The sequence below is a fragment of the Phaethon lepturus genome, unplaced genomic scaffold (assembly GCF_000687285.1).
Source record: "Phaethon lepturus isolate BGI_N335 unplaced genomic scaffold, ASM68728v1 scaffold51973, whole genome shotgun sequence".
NCBI classification, from domain to species: Eukaryota; Metazoa; Chordata; class Aves; order Phaethontiformes; family Phaethontidae; genus Phaethon; species Phaethon lepturus.
The window spans coordinates 4,024-26,056 of NW_010532217.1; the positions used below are offsets into that span (position 1 = coordinate 4,024).

Consider the following 22,033-nt stretch of genomic DNA (forward strand, 5'->3'; position numbering starts at 1 on the left):
TGTAGCTGACTGCAGAGGATCCCAGGAACTGCTTACAATGCAATACAAAAAACACAGTTTATAACCTACTCCTGCCTTTTCCTTTTCTGTTAAAACAACCTGCCAATAGTAATAGCAGGGAGAAGAAATCAATAACGCATGTTTTCTATCTGCACTATGGCAATCATAAGCTGGAGCCAGATTTGAAAGTAGGTCACTGCATTTGTAAGTCTTTTACTTGGTTTTGATACAATATAAGTGCAATAAGCTTGTGGACTAAGTTTTCTGAGTTGTGCTCATAGGCTGCATGCTGACTCTGCTTTTTCAGGAATGGTTAAACCCAAATAATTATTCCTTATAAATACAGAAAAGATATATGCAATGTTTCCCAACAGAGCCCTGTGAGACGTTGAACATCCTCAATTCTGATTTAGTTGATAGAACACTACACCTCTCAGATTTGGCAATGAGGGGCCAAAGCTAAGCAGAAAGTATTAGATATTCATAGTTTTCTCTTGTATCCTCACAGGTTTTTTTATCTGTATACTTAACTATCACCTACTGTTGGTTACCTGTTTAGCTCAGTGAACCTACTCAAGGTCTCAGTAACCGTGCCATCCTTATTTGCTTACTTTTATTTAACCACTCCAAAAGTGCTGCTGTGGTCTTAATGATATGCCTGTTCAGCATTAGGTTTTCCAAAAGATTATGCAAATTTAAAAAAGGAAATATGTTCTTTAATTTTCCTGTATTTGGTGTTAAACTATAAATGTAACATTGTAAATGGCTTTTTAAAAAAAAAAAACAAACAACGTATTAAAGACTGTTTTTGTGACCTCTCATAGGGCACAGTCAGGGAACACTTCAGGTAAAACTGAGCTTCACTGCTTCCTTTTCAGTAGCCTAACCTTCCACAGGGAAACTAAGATTTCATAATCTAAGAATTTCAATTAAAAAAAGAAATATTCTACTAACATTTGTTGCTCAGTAATACAAACTGCACAACAAAGAACAAAGAGCCAGATTTTTTTCTCATTTGTGCTGGCTAGTCTAGACATGAGACTATTCAACAAGTGGTGGCGGCTTAAAACTGGTACAAATGAGTGGTCAGCCAGGCCAAAAATTAGAAGAGCAAGTCTAGCATGAATTCTCACCGCTAAAATCTTTTACTGTTGTGCATTTTACTTTGCTGACTCTGTTCATCAGTTAGTAGTAAATGATGATTTTGAAAGAGGAATTCTGCAGCTCTGTAGATTCTGTCCTGCTATAAATAACCAGGCAGCTTTAATAACGGCTCTGTCTGCCGTGCAGGAGTTCCAAGAAGTCTTTGGGCTTAGATGGGTTTTGCTCTTTCCCAGATCTTACACAATGCAAAAGGTGTGCAGTGAGCTTCTGCAGAGCTGGCTGGATGGTAAAAGGTGATGGAAGAGCACTGACTGGCCGTGTGGTTACTGCCCATCAGTAGTTTATTCCCCACCAGTTGTGAAATGGCTCCTGTAGTTTTGCAAGAGTTTCTAAAGTTTCCATAGGTTAAACAGTGAACCTAAATATTACCTAGTGGATATAATAATCGTGATCCTATGTCTTCTACCCTGTGTTTTGCCCTTCCAACCAATGAGCAATTTCATGTAGGGAACCTCTGCAGGGACACGATTATTGTCTCACATACTCCTGTGCTCAGAACTACTCCTGCTGCTCTTCACCTGCAAGCTGAGTCAGGAATTGCCCCTTTAGTGAATGACAGAAGTGTGCAAGTACTTCAAAAACTTGCAGTCATAACGCGGGCATCATTATACAAACAGGTCAAGTGTCATAACCCATTTACTGAGGCTCTGCCTTATAAGAGGTGACAGAAAATTTGCACCCAAGTGGCAGGGGAAAAAAAGGAAAAGTAAACAAGCAAACATTTGTCATTTTCACCCTCAAAATATTGTGAGCAACCTTAATCAGAATTGAAAGCAAGAGCCTTGTAGTTCTGACTGTTATGAATTACTCCCTGCCCCTAGTTTACAATGTTCTTAACTCGTATCTATACTGATAGAAATGCACTATAAGGGAAAGATGCAAAATATGACTTTGCAACAAAGACAAATCTCACTTTCATGGAATATTATTCCAAGGAAATTAGAAAAGGTATTCCAGACAAGGGAGCATATACCATTCTAAAAATGATTTAAAAGTACCTGGTCACATGACGTTGGAAAGAATAATTTTAAAGTGAAAAGATAGCAAATAACTTGTAAGTTAAAACAGTTTGAAAGCTAATCCCAGTAAATCAATGACCTTCTTTGAAGGCCCTTCAATGTGATCTTCAGCAATTAATGGAACATGTTACAACCATGTTTCTGAGTATATCGTCAGGAATAAAGTTGTATATAATAATGGGCAGCAGGCAACACAAATTTTATGCAGTGCTTCTCTGCAGCTCTTCCTGGAAAACTCCTATTTTGCAGATGAGTTTGAACATGTTCAGATGTTTTTCATACTGGGAGTAATCCTTCAAAATGCTAAGTCCCTTACAAAGATGTCGAGTACTGCCAGCTCTCACTGGCCTCAATTTGAGGACATCGGTAGTATGCAAGATAAGCTCCTTTGCAGATAATACAGAACAATCAAAAAGTAATTTCCAACTACATACAAGAGTTGCAATTGTGGGACTCAGGTATAAGAAGTCAGAGGCTTTGGTTTGAACTCCAGCCCTAGTTTCATTTCTCAAATGATTTCTGAATAAGAAAAATACATGGCTGGACTCCAAGTCTCTCGTAGAATACACACCCATTGATGAGGGTCCCCCAGAAAGACCCGAAACAGTACAGGGCAATACACACCAACAAGAAGAAATTTTTGTAAACTTTGTGAAGACCACAGATATAAGCTTCCCTCCCACTGGCATATTAGGAAATCAATATATCATCTTCACAGTTTTGAGAGTAAGACAGGGAAGAACCACTTGCACAAAAAGCTATTCCCACCTTCTGTTTGAGCTCACTGGTTTCATTGATGAAACAATCTCTCTCCTTCTCCAACTGATAAATAATCTTCCTTTGTTTCTGAGCTTCGTTCTTATAATTTTGGATTTCTTCTTCCAAGTTCTTCTTTGACTGTTCATGGAGCTTCACCAAATTTATCTGCTTCTGAGTGGCACTGGTAGCCTTGACCAAGTTCTACGGGGAACACAAAATAATTCTTGAGCTGAAAAGGCAACACTGCCACCACTATGACAAAAACATGCCATTGTCTAAGTGGATTATGGACTTCCCAACGTTATTACCCCTTATCTAATTTGTTCAGTTGAAGTACTCAAGCCTCATAACAGAGCTGCTAAATAGTGCTTTTTCTGATTCGAAGTTAAAACACTAGTGTCTGCATTACAAAAAGAAAAATTGATAGGATTCTTTACAAGTGGATATAAGTAATGACTGGAAAAACCTTACCAGCTTTAAGGCATTTAGATTGTAAAGCATATTAATGACCAGTAAAATAAATAATAAAGCCAAACGCCCTTCCTTCTCATGTCCTAAAAAGCAAGTTCAAACTGGAAATTAACCAAGCTTGGTTTAAAATTCTGCATAAGGACTAAGCAGAAAACACCAAAATATCATCTTTACAAAATCAGCCTTCTGGTCCCACTTTGAAATTTATTTCCCTATACAAAACAGGTATTTGTTTACCGCCAAATCTGAGCCTCTGCTAGAGTCAATACATGGGACAGTGAATCTATACCAAGTAAAGCACCTCAGAAATCATCTTTTAGCATTGAATTTACTAGATTACACTTCTGGAATGCCCATAAACATGAGATGTTATCCTGCAGTACAAGAACCTTGGGCTGATGGAAAATGATCAGTATGAGAAATGGACCTAAAAGCAAGGATTAGTATTAGCACAGCCTGCCAAGCTGCTATGTGATGCATCAACATTTTGGTTTGTTCTTTTACTAGCAAAGACTTAGTTTGCCTAGATTGATATTAAACTTAATATGCTACAAAGTGTAAAAGCATAGATGTAATGAAGTCTTTGGTTATCAGACAACAGCAATAAAGGTGAACACATATAGCATCGTTTGAACGCCCTGATGGTTTATATGTTAAAACTTAAAAAGCTTTTGTGTATTTATGAGTACTAACGTTATTTCAATGCACAGAAAAGAAGCACTATGTGCCTCTGTTTAAGGAAATCTGAATGCTTTACTTAATACTATTTATTCTACAACATTTCTGTGTCGCTGTGAGTGTTTAAACTACAGACATTTCATTCTCAAGCTATGAGATTTGTTTATCAGTATTACCAATGCAAGCTCACCTTGCTTAGCATATCCCTTTCCCTCACAAGCTCATCTATAGCTTTCTTGTCAATCTCCACCTGCTTTTTGGCAGCCTCCAACTCTAGAGAAAAGGAGGAAAAAGAATAAATCCTGGCTTCAAACTGTACAGCTGTTAAAGATGCACAAACAACTTAGTGGACTTTTTAAAAAGCCTTAACATTACACGATCTGTTCAACTAGCTGTGACCAGATTTTGCAACCTCAGTTATCAGCTAATGATGCTAATACTTATTTGGGTACTTAGAAGAACTTAGAACAACTCAGGCACAGTAATTAATAGTATAAGGACTTATTATATTTGGGTGTTCAAACCAAGATACCACAAAGAAGTTGTGTTTGCAGAAAACACGAAGCACACTGAAAATCAGAGCCTTTTGAGAAGCTTCAGTGTGAGCATCCAAAAATTGAGGCACTTACAAAAACAGGGACTTTCGGAATTATTTTAATCCCTCTATGTGAAATCCAGCTCTCCTCTGAAGCAGTGAGGTTCTGCTGGCTTCAGTGGAGTTAAAATTTCTTGCTATGGGTCAAGATTAACACTGCGCATATACTATTAAAAAGATATTAAAAATTGAAGACATGTGCTTTCACTCTATTTTAAAATTAATTAAAACCTACTACACTAACACTGCAACTCAGGAAATGCAGTACACTGGAGTGCTAAGATGTGCCAAGTATTGCAAAAAGACGTGTTATTAGTAGCCATTCTCAGGTATTTCAGTACAGATTTGAATTTCCTAAGTTCCCCTCTCCTTTCTAGTACAGAGCATGACCTTAAGCAGTACTAGCAAAATGCTTGTGGGAAAGCTTTTCCACCCTCACAGAGATGCAAGAAAAGCAAACATAACTGTCCATAAGTACAGTTATACGGAAGGATTCAGATCTCATACATGCAGTCTCTGCAGGACACAAGCTAGAAACAAGCGAGAGCAGGGAGAGGCATTTATGTCAGTATATATCAACTTGAACTAGATGAATTTTGTAGCTAAAGGGGTTTTTCTTCCCCAAAAAGTGAAGTCTCACCAACTCAAATATTTTTCCAACTTCGTAATATTATTTTAGGAAAAAAAAATGTTTTTTCTGAAAATCACTTTGAAAATTTGTCTATTTTTATTTCAAAGTGTATTTGATTTTCAAATTTATTTGCATTTTAGATTTTTTTTAAAAATGGTTTTAAATGCTCAAAAATACCCAAAAAAGTTCTTTTTTAAATTTAAACAAAATATTTTATTAGACCCAAGGCATTTTCTTCCAAAATTTCCATTTGGAAAAAAAGTTGAAAGTTCCTTCTCAGAGTTTTCCAGATCTCCTACCAGGTCAGTCAATTCTTGGACAGCTCTAGTATCCACGCTGCCCAGCTGAAGTCCTCACATGCTCATATTCACTTCCAGGCTGTAACTATTCAGAAGAATCAAACCAGGAAAAAAAGTGTGTCCTAGCAATGTCTGATTTCAATAAGCTCTGAGATTGCTTCTTTCTCACAGGTCAGTGCAGGGGCAGTGAAGGTATATTGGGGACGACTCTTCATGTGACATGGCACAAATTGGCACACCACAAAGTTCAGTTATGCCTGTTATATTTTCACCCCACATATGCTACATTATGAAAATTCTGTAAGCCTACAAGGTTTTTAAAATGCTGATGTAGATTCCAACTGCCATTTATACAGTCTCATCCTAGGCGCTAAAGGAGAATAATCCTAACAGGAGGATGTACCCTGAGTGAATAAATTACAAATCAGAAGACAGATCCACCCATTGGTTAGGTACCTACCTCTCTCCAGTCTAGATATTTGATTTTTTAGGGTGTTCCTCTCATGTTCTGCATCAACTTTTTGCTCCTCTGCAACACGCAGCTTATTCTGGAGAACATCTCTTACTTTGTTCAGCTTTGAAATTTCAAGGCGCGTCTGAGTCAATTCATCCTCTCTGGCCTACAGAACAGCAACAAAGAAAGGGGACAGAAAGTATCCACAGAGACAAAGTGCCTCTGTACTTGGTATATACTTATTCCACAAAATTCAGGAAGCAAAGGTATAAGTGTTGTGGGTCACCTGAGAGAAGATAATTAGCTAATGGAACAATATTAAACATAATTTAAACAAAGCTAGCTAAGGCAAGGAAAATTATAATCAAATCTTATGCTCTAGGGCTGACGATGATCAATAAAGAATCCCCAGCTGCAAACCTCACACAGCTCTACTCAATTAGTCCTGCATATCAAACATGGGCAGCTCTAATATCCTCTGATGTATTAGGGACAGTGATTGTGATGAGAAAGATATCTGCAGTGTGGTCTGGTTGCATGTGCCTAAATAGCAGGTATCTATTATCCCCATGTTTTTTATTGCCTATGGCTTTAAAGAAGAAGAAAATGTAGAGTGTGTTTCATTTGCTTTACAATCAAAACACTGCATAAAAATTAAGGAACTGGATACCAGGAAACATAACAAATAATCACAACAGAAATTTGTCTCTTTCCTTTTAAGAAGTAACTATAACTCCCTTGTACAATTTAATGCCACTGTTAGGTTTCAGAGCCATCACAGACTACAGTGTTCCACTTACATCGTCAGATACTGATTCTCTAAGGTTTTTGATTCCTGCTATGGGAATATCCTCTGGGAGGATGTGAATCTCCTCAGTTCTTACTGACAATAACCTTCAAGAGATTTATGAGTACTTTGACAGTTCGCGTTGCCCAACACCATAGTGGAGGCACTCAGCAAACTGCAGGATGAAACTGCAAGCACAGTGCCAACAAAAAGGACATCTCAGATCATGACTAGGGTTCTTAGAAGCTTTAGCGATTGGCTTAATTACTAACTGGGCAGTATCGTCTATTTTTTTTGTTCCCAGAAGTCCATGTGTATGACTCTACAAGGTCCATCAACTTTTCTTGACATTAAGATAAGATCATAGAATCAAAATCCTCTTTTTGACACTCTGGAGCCCCAAATGTAAATCACATTTGAACACATTGTTTGTAAGGTTTTAAAGAACCATGGTATTGCTAGAAGTAATGATAACCTTTTCCAAATAACCTGGAAAAGAGAGTAATTTGTTTCTCAAATAGGTAAGAAAAATATCCTCCAGTCTGCCTACCAAAACACAACAGAAAACAAGCTCCTACAACACAGCCCATTAAGGATCCAAATCAGAATCTTCTGTGTCATATTAGTTATGAACTGATCTTTTAATCTGTCAGTGGTTAGTTTTTATCATTCTAATAGTTCTCATTTTAAAAAAAAAGCTCTCCATTGGCAAATAACCTTTTTATTCAGATGAATTGGTTATACTGGACTAAACCTTGATAAGATAATGATTTTACACCTGAATTTTCTAATGTAGTGTTTTAACCCCAATGATGATACAAAATGCAAGATATGGTAGACAGTGTAATAACATCTAACACTTATACCTTACCCTTTATAACAAATGCTCTCAAAGTACCCTAAAGACCATATGCAGAAATCGTTTAATCCTTCCCCAACTGAAACTCACCTGCTTCTGAGTGGTACAAACCAACTGTAAAATCAGGCAAGAAAACCATTTAGATCAGAAAGTAAGCACCATCTTGGTTACTTATATTTAACGTCCACAACCAGTACTGTGAGGGGAAAACTGTAGTGTTGGAAGTAACTTCCTTCAGTGGAAGTTATCCAGGACACTGTTATTATAATTCATTAACATTTTTCAAGGGGTTTTGGCAACACTCTGATTATGTTAATCACTATAAGAAAGTCAGTTGTTGCTCTTATCTGAAGATCTCACAATTGAAAAAAGACCTTATGCTTGTCAAAATCACCATGCATCCTTTATGAACACAATGTGTTGAGCATTTGGATTTATGTGTTTTATGAAACACAGCTCCTCCAGCAGGACACAGGTGCTACACTGCCAGGTGATAGGGTTGGAGACTGCACCATGGTACCACCACAGAAAAAAAGGCATCCAGTGACAGCCAGATCTATTCCTAAAATCTCCTCAGATTTCCCCCAGAACTACCCGTAGGAAACTTCTGGTACAAGAACTGGGGTCATCCTTGTCCCAGGTGTAAGACTGCCATCCGAGGGATACAGCTGATAGGATGCATGAACCTTCTGGCACTTACTTTCAGTTCTGCTGTCTTTTGCTGGATATCCTGCATCACCTCTTCAAACATCACATTATGCTGCTCGCTCTCTTGCATGAGCTTATTATTTCTCATCTGAGATTGCTCAAGTTCCTTACCAGCTCTTTCATTCAAGATCTGTTAAAGAACAATCCTATTAATTCTTTTTAATCTCATTACAATATCTACATATACATGAAGACAAAACCTTCCATCTCCCCAGGAGATAACAGCTGCTACAGATTGTTGTCTGCTTAAAAACTGCTCTTCACTGGTGATGAAATTACTGATGTGAAATAGGATATATGTTCATATTGACTATGGGGAATTATAATTTCTAATGAATAACACAGCTAATGTCATCTTTTTTCCAGGAGTTTAGCAGGTCCCTTTTGCAGGTGGTAGATAAATATTGTACTATTTGTTAGGCATTTGGCAAGCATCACGTAACACAACAACTTGCTACATGTAATTACTGAAAATGAGTATGAGATTCAAATTACTTCAATCAACAGAGGGCAGGGGAGCTCTGTTTCTTAGCAAGCAAATCCTACATTAATATGCTGATAACATTTCTCTGGGCACATGGTTTGCTGAGACCAGGACACAACCATTTTCCTCTCTAATTTGTCTTCAGTCAAAAGCCCCAAACAGAAGTTTCATTGTTTCTATGGAGAACATATACCTCAATACTGGAGCTGCCAGTCTTTTCTTCTGCTTGATGGGACTTCCCCTAACAGATATTACTCCATAAGTGAGAAAAGAACAATCATCATATTTTTCACTTCAAGAATTAACGTGTGATAAACTGATTAAGTCAATATGTGCTATGCCCTTAACAAACATTAAAGGAAGAGAAGTAGAATCTCCCTCTTCTGAACGCATGCAGAAACAAAGACAATGTAAAACCAAGGAATTTGTTTCTTGTGTTGCAAATGTCAGGATAACACTGATTCAGGCGATTCTTTATTAAGACTTGGACATGGGTGGGATGAAATCTATAGTAGCTGTATCAAACCATCTTCACTGTCATGCAAGAAAGGATATTTTATTAGAAATCTCAGTGGAATAAGAGCAGGCATCACAGCCAACTACAATTCAGCTGAGAAACAATAACCCAATGACATTGCAATAGCTGAGTCACTTTCTCTTGCAGATCTCTCCTCTGATCCTTGCACAGTTAGATAGCCTGAGTTTTGGACAGACTTTTTTCAAAAAAACAATGCAGGGCCTCCACAAACACCTTCAAGCCAGCATAGGCAACAAAGACAGTGCAGTAGCCTGATTAATTAGCCTAGGCATAGCACTTTATGTGAAATACTGGTTTCCAGGACAGTTTGGACAATTGAATGCCCCTAATATCCGCACTTAGAAAGGCTGAAAGGGTTTATAGAAAGGAAGGGGGAGAATGGAACAGAACCAGGAACTATAGATATCTTATTTAAAAACAATGTGATTGTCCTCACAGATCATCGAGCTGCCCTCAAAAGCTATATCAAATCAGCGATATTCAGAGAAATAACCAAGTCTTCTCTGTAACTCTTTATATGAAGTACTTTACTAAGACTCTATGTTGACAAAAAATTGTCAGAGCCCTCTACCTTCACAAATTCAGGGTCCTGAAGGGAAGAAAAAGCCATTAAAGTCATAAATTTACAAGATACACACAACTCCCAAGGAAGCTTCCCTTGAGGTAGGACTGTTTTACAGTGATGAGATCTTCCCTGCCATTTACTGAAATTGCTTCTCTGAGAGTTTCTGAAAGTCAGGGGAAATGGAATGAAAACCTGAAAATTCAAACACCTGCAGAACACTATGTTAGGACATTTCCAGATAAAGGTTTTAGAAACAGAATGGGAAAAATCAATCAAACAGGTTTACAAAGACAGTTCTCTGCTCTTTTACAGAAACTCTTCCACAAGCTTGAGAGGTAGATAAAAACTATTGTGACAGAGAAGAAAGAAGGGGTCGGAGGTAAAATGACTTTACCAATGCCACTATAGTGAATCAGTGGCAAAACTGGCAATACATGTCAGAAGTCCAACCTGGCAGTCTCCTGTTACTGTCATCAGATCATCCATGCCCTTCACAGACTTTGTTTTATTTGCTGTGATCTTTTCAAGATGATCTCTAACTACATCATTGCAATCCACTACTGATTTCTGTGAGAAAATCCATCTGAAATGTCAGCAAGTTTTACATATTTATTTATTAGTAAAGTAATATTTCTATTAAAATAAATATTTATTAAAATTTATTGACATAAAACAATCTCTCTCTCTCTCCCCTCAGGAAAATCCTTTTTGTTCTTATTTTGACATCTGATCCTAATCTTAGACCTGATGAATATGGTGTGCCATGTACTCTACCTTCTGCTCTTTTAGATGCTGTTCCATTTTCAGTTGTTCCTCTTTGCTCCTCTGTATATGTTGCTGTAAATTCTTGATCTCAGCTTGCTTGTTATCCATTTCAGCTAGAAGATTTTTCAGCTCCTTCTCCATTTTTTCCTTCTTTCGAGCCTCTCGTGATGCCTCATTCTGATGCAGCTGGATTTCTTGCTGAAGCTATAATAATAGAGAAGATAAAAGTTTAAGTTCTGCTGCCTTTTATTCAGGAAAACAAGGCCTCTCACCTCTGCTTCTACTATGCTTGATTTTGAAAACAACAGTTTCTATACTACTGTACCCACTACTACATGGAATATGCCAGATCTTCTCAGAAGTAAGTATGTTCTTTAGTGGCTGAACAAAAAGTCCTGCATGAGGAAACCTATTTACTGAGGACAAGAATTTGTTAAGCACCAGTCAGTTCACCTGCACAGAAGGGTCTGATGACACCGTTCAGACATAAAAGCATTCCTCTGGAGATGCAGTGGCACAAATGTCTTTTCAGTTGTGAGTTACTTGTAAAGTGATACTTTCTGAATGCAGTGTTAAAACTAATTTGGGCTTGATGTTATATTGCAATAATTTTTATGTTTATTTTTCTATCTCACCAGCAGAAACATTTATTACACTGATAGTAAAGGAACAAGAGAGAGATGTCAGACCAGTGTTCATTTTCACAGCTGCTCTCAATCTTTCTGCTCTCAAAGTTCCTTTGCAGGAACTTTGAAAGATGAGCTTTCTCTCATATTTAATACACTGCCTTATGACTTCTGCTCTCTCCCTCCCCAAAAATGTGATGGAGCAGAGAGGAGACACAGCAGGGTGATCCACATGGAAATATGCAGTTCAGTCAGGGACCAGCAACTGAAAGATGTTCTTAGCTTAAAGATTCCTCTCCCTCTGAGCCTACAGATGAAAAGTTGCCAGAACTGACTGGGTCTTCAACAGGATCTTCAAACAGACATTGTCATTTAAGCAGTCTGAAGTGGAGAATAATTTCATACTGGAAGAATGGGAGGTAGTTACAAAGTCTAACAATCCAGTAAATTTAAGGGCTGATGAAGTGAATATCAGAAGATGAAGGCTGCCAAGATTCAATGAGTTTTGACAGGAGTTTCAATCCTCTCTCTTTTCTCCCATAGCCACAATGCTGTCAGAAAAGCAAAGGTTTATATTCTTTTGCAATACTCCCAACCACCAGCTTTACAAACAGAAACAAGTTCTATTCATGAAACCTAGGCTGATCATTACTTTCCTATTTGTGGTTAATAAAAACCTGTAAGCTACATGCTGCTTCCATCTCTTCTCTGTTCTGTAAGTGTTCTTTTCTGCTTTTCCTTTCTCCTGTTGTCTTGCTCCAGCCTCTATTTATATTCTGCTTTAAATTCTTTTACTCCTTATTATTATGATTTTATATTTTGATGTATCAGAGTTCTGTATCCCATCTTCCACCCTTTTCTACTTTCTTTTCATTCAGTGTATATCCTATTGATCCTCCGTTTTCTGTATCTGGCTGCTATACACATTTAAAAGAATCTATAAATATTGATCAGTTAAAGAACTGTCTACTTAGGCGGTCAGAAAAACAGGGAACCTAACTTAAACAGGAGACAAAAAAAGTAAAGCTGAGATGGAATATGACTGCGCTCTACAGACACTGGTGAGATGAAAAACTATTTAAGCTGAAAAACAGTAGGCAGGATTGGTGTGAAGAAGAAAGTAGGAGGTCTCTAACGGTTAGAAAAGTGAGGTTCTGGAAAAGCTTCCCATAAGCAGTAGGGGAGAAAGTAGCTTAATTAGCTTTTAAGTCAGCATTTGATACATCCCTAAAAACAATGGTATGGCATCATATAACAACCACTGCCAACAGCAAGGGACCTAGGATCTCCATTCCAGATTTATGTTCTAAGTGGTTCTTCGGTGACATAAGGATTCACAATGCAGAAAAAGAAACACATCTCCAGTATGAAAGAGAACTATGATTCAGGCAAAGGAACCTTGGTCTTATTCAGGGTATTGGGAAGCTATGAAAGCAGCTGGTACGTGACAACACTCTCTGCAAAGGACATAGCCTAGAATAAGAGAAAAATATAAAAGTCATTCACAACAGACTCCTTTCTGAGTAATCCTAAAGATGTTTGAGGTGTGAAAGAACAGGTAGTAACACACTAGTCAATGGATCAGTTGCAAGAGTGGAGCATGGTTCAGGACAAAGCCTAAAATCACCACCTGATGATCTATACAGACCTGCATAACAGATTGATCTGCCTCGTTTTTTGCCCTCTCGGCATCCTGCTGCTGCTCTGTGGCTTGAGTTAGACTTTGACGTAACTTCACAACCTCTGACAAGAGTTGGTCTCGCTCCTTTGTTATCTCTTCTTTAAGTTTTAGCAAATCCTGGATACTGGAAGCAATAATAGTCAAGCTTAGTCACAGGCCTTTTCTGTTCTTCTGCCTATGCCAGAGCAAAATCTTTTGTGAGAAACAGGAGTTTAAAAGTAATTTGTTTTATTTTATACTCCTCTTGGATTAAAGCTCTGCTGGTCAATTGAATTATATGCTCTACCTACTGTGATTGTAGTCACCATCGACATAGGCAGCTTTCAAAGCTAATCTAGTCCAGTAAATCACTCTTTCTTGTTATAGCACATCCTCATGGGTCTGAAGAAACCTTCAGTTTCCCAAAAAGGTAACAGGCAACAAAATTCCTTCTTCTCCACCCATTGCAAAATTAGTCAGGGACCAAAAATACTACATTGTAGTATCTCTGCAGCTTACCTGACTGGGCACCTAACTGGGTTAAGTCTTACAGTCATGTAATGTAAGAATAAAACAGACTCCCTGTTTGGACACCCTTACAATCTGAAAGAAAGTCCAAGCAGTGTGGGTTCAAGCTCAACCTTAAAAACCAGCCTCACAGTTCTAAAAGACTATAGGGAGGAGTTGTCTAGTCCCATGGCCTTGTTACGAGACAGAGTATTTAAGTGTGGAACTGGAGGGCAATAAACAGGGAAATTCTTCTTTAAGAAGAAATTGTTAGTAGGCAGGTCTCAGCAGCCAGGGCAGCAACTGGAAATGGCAGGAGTGAGCTCCTGGCTCTTGCAGGAAAATGCAAAAAGCAGCCACAGAGAGCTGCCTTTAGGGAGAGTTATACTAGGGGAAGGCTTAGTGACCAAGCTTTTAGATCCAAGGAAACCTGTTACACAGGTCCAAAACATTTCAGGGCCAAAAGGAGGAGGAGTGCATTTCTTCTGCATCCAGGTGGTTTACGTGCTGGCACTTTCCTTGGAGGGGAAACGTCTGAGCACACTAAAGGCCTTGCTCACAGGCACAAGTCTTATTTATGCAGCCTGGATACACAGGGCATGGGGAGATGAGCATGACCCATACATATCCTGAATGCATAATATAAATAAATACCTTACACAGTGTGAAAATTTCAAGCCAGAACCACCTGGGCCAACCATCAGCAATCTTGATAGAAAGTGCACAGGTCAATATACTTAATCTCATCTTTAAGTTTACACTTAATCTTACAGCATAAGCACAGTCTGAGGACCTGATACTACAAAACACTAGCTTTTGGAGGGCTTTTGAGCAGCTCCTGAGGATTATTATTATTTGCACACTGTAACAGCTAGAGGCTCCACCAGAGACTAGGTCCCTCTATGCTAGCGGCTGCATAAGCATTCAGTAGAAAAACCCTCATAGTCTTGAAAATGTAGAAATATAAAATGCAAACAGGAATACAGACAGTGATAACTCCTTATAACAAAGCCGGAAACAAAAGAGATATCAAGTCTCCTGCTTCCTTGATTTGTCTGCTTGACCCTGCTGTCATCATATGTAAAAATGTTGGCAGGATCCTGTTCTCAAAAACAGTGTATGTTGAATTGCTAGTCAGGTAAAACAATATGACAGATACTGAGATAGTGCATAATATTGATTTTTATTTGATCTCTCAGTTTAATCCAATGCTGAATGAACTCATTCAGAGCCTGATTCTGTACTTGCTCACTATATAAACACATAGACCAATAAATGTGCACTCATGAGAAAAGTAAAAGGCAGAAAAGACACCTCTCTCTGTTTTCCAGTGCCTTTGTAGTGTCTAAATGGCTAAAAAAGGTGTGGAATGATAGAAACTCAGATCAGGCTTTCCCCCTCCCTGGGGAAAACATACCTGTACTCCTGTCCCTGGGATAGTCTGGATCCTTGCTCCACTAATTTAGTTAGGCGTGCAACTTCCTCTTGCAGTGAATTAATCGTTTCTTTCGCTTTCTGTTCCTTTTCATAGGCTGTATCCACCATTTTCCAGGCCTTTTCAATCTCCTACGAACAAAATGGAAAACAATTACATAAATTAAATTGAGTTGAAAATTAACAACAAATTAAAAATTAATGGCCTCGCATTTTGGTTAATTAAGGAAATAGATTTTCATGCCTTTTCATGCTTAGATTCACAACAGTTTTCTTCACCAGTTGTCTTTTCTTTCGGACAAGGGCATAGAAAAGATTTTGAGCCATTCAGGCTATGTCAATTTACACCACAAAAGCTCTAATACATTTTCTTTAACACATAGATCTATACATTATCAAATCTCACTCTACGAGGTTTTGGTCACATGAGTCCCACTAATACCTAAAAATTTACTGAAATTTTAGTGCCCACAAAGGTACAATCTACTTAAATATGTCTCTTATGTGTGTAAAAATCTTATTAGCTGTTATGACAATGAACATCAAATTTGATCTGGATGAGAAAAAGATGCTACCCTGCGTTTTTCTTCCTTTTTGTTCATTTTCACCTGTGAGGACCTAGTATATTTTGATTTTAACTATATATTTAGACAAGCCACAATTCTCATACCAAATTTCAGCACATGGAACTACTTTAACAGACTCATGTGTCTCTCACAAGCCCAGGGTTTGATATCCACAAACAGGATAGAGGAGGAGGGTTCACTTGATTTTTTAACTTCCTCTGCATCTCCCTCCTTTGAATCAGATCCTTAAGAATCACACAGCAGGCTTATTCCTTGCCAAGTTCAAACCAGTTCTGGAATCCTGTGCTTAAAAAATGCATAGATTCAGAAAGTGACTAGACTGGAAGAAAAGTTCCCGAAGACTCAGTAAATAATGAAGACACTACTTTTGACACTAGAAGTCCCTGAGCTGCAAATCACAGTGTGATGTCCTCTCTCTTGTGCTCTTTTCTCAGCTGGCTCCTGGTGGAGTTCTGGACTTGATGGACTTGTACAGATTTAGACTCCAAATGTGGCTGTGCAACTCTACATTAGCTCTAAAGTCTCCCCAAGCAAAGCCAGACAGAGGCATCGCTACATCAGGCCATAATATCCCTGTCAACTCCTACTTGTATCATATGAAAATAGGACAGAGGAAAAAAATTTAAAAACACTCCACAATGAAGAGTATCAAATAATTTAATTTATATCAAATTGTTTACAGCAGTTCTTTATTGAAATTAACATCTCTGGTTCTAAAAAAAAACTATTTAACACTAAACTCAAAATGATGACACCTATATTATGGTATACTGTTAATATATCTCTTGAACTCTTTTAAATCAAATAAATGTAGTACTTAGCTGTTTACTGCCTAAAATAAAAATTCAAGCTATCAAACTAACAGAATTAACAAGCTACCAGAATTTGCTGAAAAGCTAACACAAAATATAACATCTGTAGCCTCTTCAAACTGGAGAGGGAATATATTTTCATTTTATTTATTCAATTACTTCAGCATATCCAAATTTGAGAAACCATCTGGAGCTTAAAGATCACAAATGTTTGCTCTTCTGTTTTTTTCCCCAACCTATTAATAAAGAGTTAAATGGTGGGCTTTACTTGTTCAGAAACTCTGAAGGAGATTATAGTCAATTAAATTAAATTCACTACCCACAAACAGTATTTTCATTACTTAATAAAATACTTAGCTCAAAATTTAGTTTGAAAACTGTGCTTTTCACCTATGTATCAAGCATATTTGAACAGTTTTAAATATTAAAGTCAATTTTTACATTCTATACATTTTGAGTTCTAAATTCCATTCAAATGCAGCAATGATCACAAAAAAAAAGTATTACATATCATCTAGTAAATAATAAATTTTTCATTCATTATTAACCTACATAAAAATGTTCAGTTATGAAATTTAAATAAATGCATGCTAGGCTGAAATAATGGTATGAAGACATAGTGTATCATCTTGATTGGCAGAAAACCATAAAATATAAACGTGAATAAACATGTTTCACATTTGCCAACCAATAAGAGGCAGCCAACCTTTCTCTAGAAAAATGCAAATGGAAAATAAGATTAAAGCTGATTATTTAAATCAAAGCTTCCTGGTGGCTGATTAGACTGTGATTAAAAATGGTGGATTAAATTGTTACAATTGGAGTTTTGGGGGATAGAACCGGTGAATAAAATCAATATGCCCTCTGAGAGGTCTTACTGGCTTCAGTGAGTATTTTGTTCTGGTGAGTATTTTAAAAGTGATCCCCTGAAGTCAATAAGGCCATTCAGATAAGCAGTGATTTCAGGTCACCCTAAGCTGTGCTTTTTGAATTTTATCTTGCTTTGAATGTGTAAAAACAATTTTATTGAATTTGCATTAATAAACCAAATTTTCATCAGTAAGGTTAGCAGCGACACATGATGGCCCCATTAATAAGCAAAATCTAAATAAGAATTTGCTACAGACTTCAGCATCAGCAAAACTGGGCTTCATTGTAGTCATTTCTTGGTTGTGTCTTTTACTTTGAATAGTGGATCAACAGATTGCTTCCTTTAACATCAAAAGTAAAGAGCAGGAAATTTTTAATGGTGGAAGTCTTTGTTGAAAAAACGTTCATGTTATTACTCAGTGGAGATGGGAACTGAAAGAATGGAGTGTGTCGGCATCACGGGATAATTGCAGTACACGGTTAGGTAGGTAACATGCATTGCATTCTGTTGTGTAATTAAAGATGGAAGTACACCGTATGTCTGCAGTTAGAATAATTCAAAAATTTCTGGAGAAGTACTGGAATTCTGAAAACTGTGAAGCAGAATTCATGAAGTGTGAATGCCTTACTTTATTTTCATGAAATACCGCAAATCACATCAGTTTCACTGCTCAGAAACTGAGAATTACTGAAATGCTTTCTTAGTATATTGGATTGATACTCCTGGAAATTGAAAACTTGGTAAGTAAACTTGGCAGTAAACTTGGCAGTAAAAGCTCCTATAAATTCCCCTTCCAGCATTCTTCCAGTGCAGCCTTGTGGATTAGGAACCCTATCAATGAAACGGATAATTGTATTCCCTTGGTGTCCAGCTTGGCCCTTTGCTCCTTTCATATCACTGGAAACAGCAGACTATTATGTCTGGTTTATTAAAACTACAAAACAGAACACTGAATGACCATCAGAGAGTTAACAGCTATTGATTATTATTGACCTGGGTCCTACCAGCCACTGACCTGTGTAGTTTACCCCTGTCCCTAAACAAATCCTACTTATTACAACCAGGCTTCACAGGGAGAAAAATTTTGCCTCTGCAACTTCTATTTGTATATGAAACAATGACCTAGAAGAGGAAGGCTGTACACCTGTTACCCTGATGACCCATCAAGTCACCAAGATTTAGGGTCTTAATTTGAAGCAACTATACTATTTTTACAGGAACAGCCCCGCCAGGATTCTCCTACCATTTGTAAATAATTAAACAGTGGAACAGATTTTTTAATTTAGCACTGAAGAATATCAACTATTTTAGCACTTGAACTTTCCTTAACACTTGTCTTAGGCACTTGTGAAACACATTTTTTGAATGTTAGTAAAATTGTAGTGAAATACTACAGTTGTAATGGAACTTCCCCTCAGAAAGGAAAATAACATGAAATATGAAGGGTATACCAAACAAAACCCCAAAACATGACATGAACATTTTAAACAATATCCAAATAATTCCTGAACACTTAAGGGAAAGACTAATTCTCATAACTAAACCAAAAAAGTATCGGTGCTGTTTACTTGGCCCACAGCACACCAGTCAAATTGAAATGCCACATGTCGTGCATTGCACGTCATTTCCAAGAGGATCATACAGTCAAGCAGCTTTTTCACTACAAAATCTCTTAGCTGGTTCAATAGTAGGTGGTATTGTTAAGCCATATCTTGCCTGAGCTTCAAATTAGCTGCTGAAATTGGAAAGGCTCTTATTTTTCCTACGCTTCCACACCTCAGTTTTATGTCATTACTAAGACAATGTCTCCTTGGCTTGAGAACACCTTGAAGTAATGCCTCTGCTACAGTTCATGCTCAGAGTACTTCCATGCAATAACAGAAAGAAAATGCTCAGGACCATTACGGTTTCTGACACCCATCTACCAGGTTTTGATTAGCAGCAGTGAAAATCAACAAAATTCTCTACCCAGTTTTCCTCCTCCTTGAGGATGCTTTGAGCAGTGTTCACGGGCTTGCAAGCTGCAGCCATAGCATGACAGCACTGCTATTTATATTTACTCTGATTGTATCTATCTTCTTCATAATTCTGAGGACAAGAAACTTCATTTCAAAGAACATCTGTTTCTGTAGTGCTCATAGATCATTCTGGATTGTTACACTGAATTTATTTTACTGGAACAACACCCTTTACTGTAAGGCATGGAGGTTTCTCAACTAAATGCTAAATTAAAGCCTGTCTAGGTACCACAGCCTAAGCTTTTAAACCATCAGAAGGACAAAAGTTCAAAATGCAGTCTTCTGATCATTTGGCAGCTTTCGGTTTCTGCTAGTCAAACCTCACTGTAAGGCTACAAACATCGACCGTTTTTAGTGAGTCTCAAGCACTTTGATTTCACAGAGTTCAAATGAATAATAAAAAAGAACACATCAGATTAAATTGCTAAAATTACATTGAAATGCTATATAGGATTCCTTTTCAAAAACACTGTGAAACATTTATTTATATGAGTTGATGACACTTCTCTGGTCTACAATCCATATTTCAGCAAGTAAGTATATTTTTTAATGTTCTGGCATTAGTTAATAACCAAGCAGCCCTTCAAAAATATTAATTAATCAAAAACTGTATATTAAGTGGAAAATGTGCTATTTTACAGAGGGAAAACTTAAACAAAAACTGTTAGTAAGTACTTGAAAGCTGATGGAGCTGGTTTAGTGCAAATAAACACAGAATTTCACTGGGACTTATAAAAATACTGGGCTGAGGAAACAAAGCAGTGGGTAGCAAAGCAGAGGTTGAACTGGGGATGCCAGCTCTATATTTAGTCCTCCAGCTGGTTCTCTACATACAATAAAGTATTCTTGTAGATGCTTTTCTTATTGCCATGTTTTTCACTAACAATTTCAGATCTTATTTAATTCTATTCAAAACTTTACCGTCTTCAATGACGATATAGTTCCCCGATCATCTTTAGAGAGTTCTGTGAGTGCAGCTACTTTAGATGAATTCACCACAAGCTCAGCATTCAGCTCCCTGCATTTCTCCATGAGACGCTTTTCATTTTCATGAGACTTCTTCATAACAGCATGGAGCTTCTCATACTCTATTCGGAATTTTTCCAGAGTTTTATCTCCCTTAAGTAGATTGATGACATCTTGGAAGTCTTTTTCCAGTGCTTCAAATGCACTCTCTTCTACATATGGTTTGCCAGACTTTTCCTGAATGAAATGAGATAGATAATCAACAAACAGGAGGAATTCAACATCTCACTTATGACCCCAGAATATAAAAAAGCAATATACTGAGTGTGTAACTACTACTAAGAAATCACAACAAAATTTTCTGAAATAACAGTTCTCTTGCTAGCATATGATATGCACATTGCGGGCTATTTTTCAAACAGATCCCCTGACTCTACTGAAATAACTTGTGCTTTAACCGTCAGAGTTCCTGTAATTGAGTACCACAACTACTTTAAAGATAGGTCTATAAAATATCATCATTGTGATAGTGTTTAAATAATACATCAACTATTCAGAAAGCCCAGTATTTTAGCCTCCATTTTTCCCAGTTCTCTACACCTCTAAAGTCTGATGAGTTTATGCTTTCTATGCAGATAGTGCCAGCAAGTCACTTGCAGATAATCGTGTCTGAAGGCTCTGGTAATGCCAATGCAAGCCAACCCTTCCTCTGCTACTGTTAAACCTTTCACAGGAGACATTTTTGATCTAGCTCAGTTCTGATGCCAAATTTTGCCAGCTCAGTTGCTGGACACCAAATTCCACCAATATTTTTCAAGACAGCTTAAAATAAGCCTCCACTATAGCCTTCAAACAGAACACAACCATACCAAGAGGAGGCAGTATGGCCACTTCTCAGGATTTAGCTTGATCTGCTAAGCAGCAAGACACATCAGCCCACAGGATGATAGGATGATTTGCACTGTCACAGATATGTTGCTGCCATTACTCAAGCTTGCTGAAAACTGACTGGAACATCTCTATGTTGCAATGTGAAGTCTAGGTATATCACTGTAATCGCATCTCAGAGGTGGACACACTTGGATAGGAAAACAGCTCTCCTGTTAGCGCCAGCCATGTGTGTACGGCAAGCCCCCCTTGCAGAGGAGAGGCAATGGGATGCACAGCTCTCCTAACCTGAAAAATCTGCCCTCATGTCTCCCCCACAAACCAACAGACAGCTGTTTCAAAAATGGTTCAGGCTCACCATTTGAACATAAACAGTTTAAAGGCAAGAATTTTCAAAATTCTAAAGAAAAAAAAACTGAGAGCATAACGACATGTTTCATTTGTTTCATTGTTTTGGTTTGGTTGTTGGTTTTGGGTTTTTTTGGGGGGGGAGGGGAGTACATAAATTCACACTACCTGGAAAACCTGAAATTAAAAGGGTAAAACCAGACCCTTACTACTTGAAAGAAAGGTCGGGCCATGAGATGCACCGAGGCACCGGCTCGAAACACGCCCCCCCCTTCTTGCCAAGGCTCTGATCTGAGGTGGGGTTTTTTTGCTGTGTCAGAAACTTCAACGGGAAACCAGCAAAGGCAACTTGAATATTAGAACCCACGCTCCTGCTGGCGTAGAGGGGCCGAAGTTTGGTGTGTAACCCTTTCAAACCTGCTCTGGCGCTCACCACAATTAATTCGGGTTTCTTCTTATTTCTCCAAAATCAAACCTTTCAGTTTTGATCTCGTTTACATCATAAATAGATCATAAACAGAGTTAGAAGACGAGCAGTAA

At 37.8% G+C, this 22,033-nt stretch overlaps 1 protein-coding gene across 1 annotated transcript in view; it reads right to left on the reverse strand.

Moving 5' to 3' along the window:
• The window catches only part of CFAP58 (cilia and flagella associated protein 58), a gene marked incomplete at its 3' end in the record, with an annotated part of 22,058 nt that extends 1,567 nt beyond the window's left edge, over positions 1-20,491 (reverse strand). The window contains exons 1-8 of the mRNA XM_010284761.1: positions 20,213-20,491; positions 14,987-15,135; positions 13,051-13,207; positions 10,786-10,980; positions 8,417-8,554; positions 6,077-6,236; positions 4,282-4,364; positions 2,952-3,143 (exon numbers count right to left, since the gene is read on the reverse strand). Of these exons, the coding sequence (XP_010283063.1) occupies positions 2,952-3,143; positions 4,282-4,364; positions 6,077-6,236; positions 8,417-8,554; positions 10,786-10,980; positions 13,051-13,207; positions 14,987-15,135; positions 20,213-20,356 (1,218 nt within the window). The remainder of the gene's footprint in view (positions 1-2,951; positions 3,144-4,281; positions 4,365-6,076; positions 6,237-8,416; positions 8,555-10,785; positions 10,981-13,050; positions 13,208-14,986; positions 15,136-20,212) is intronic.
• Between the last annotated feature and the right edge of the window lie 1,542 nt (positions 20,492-22,033).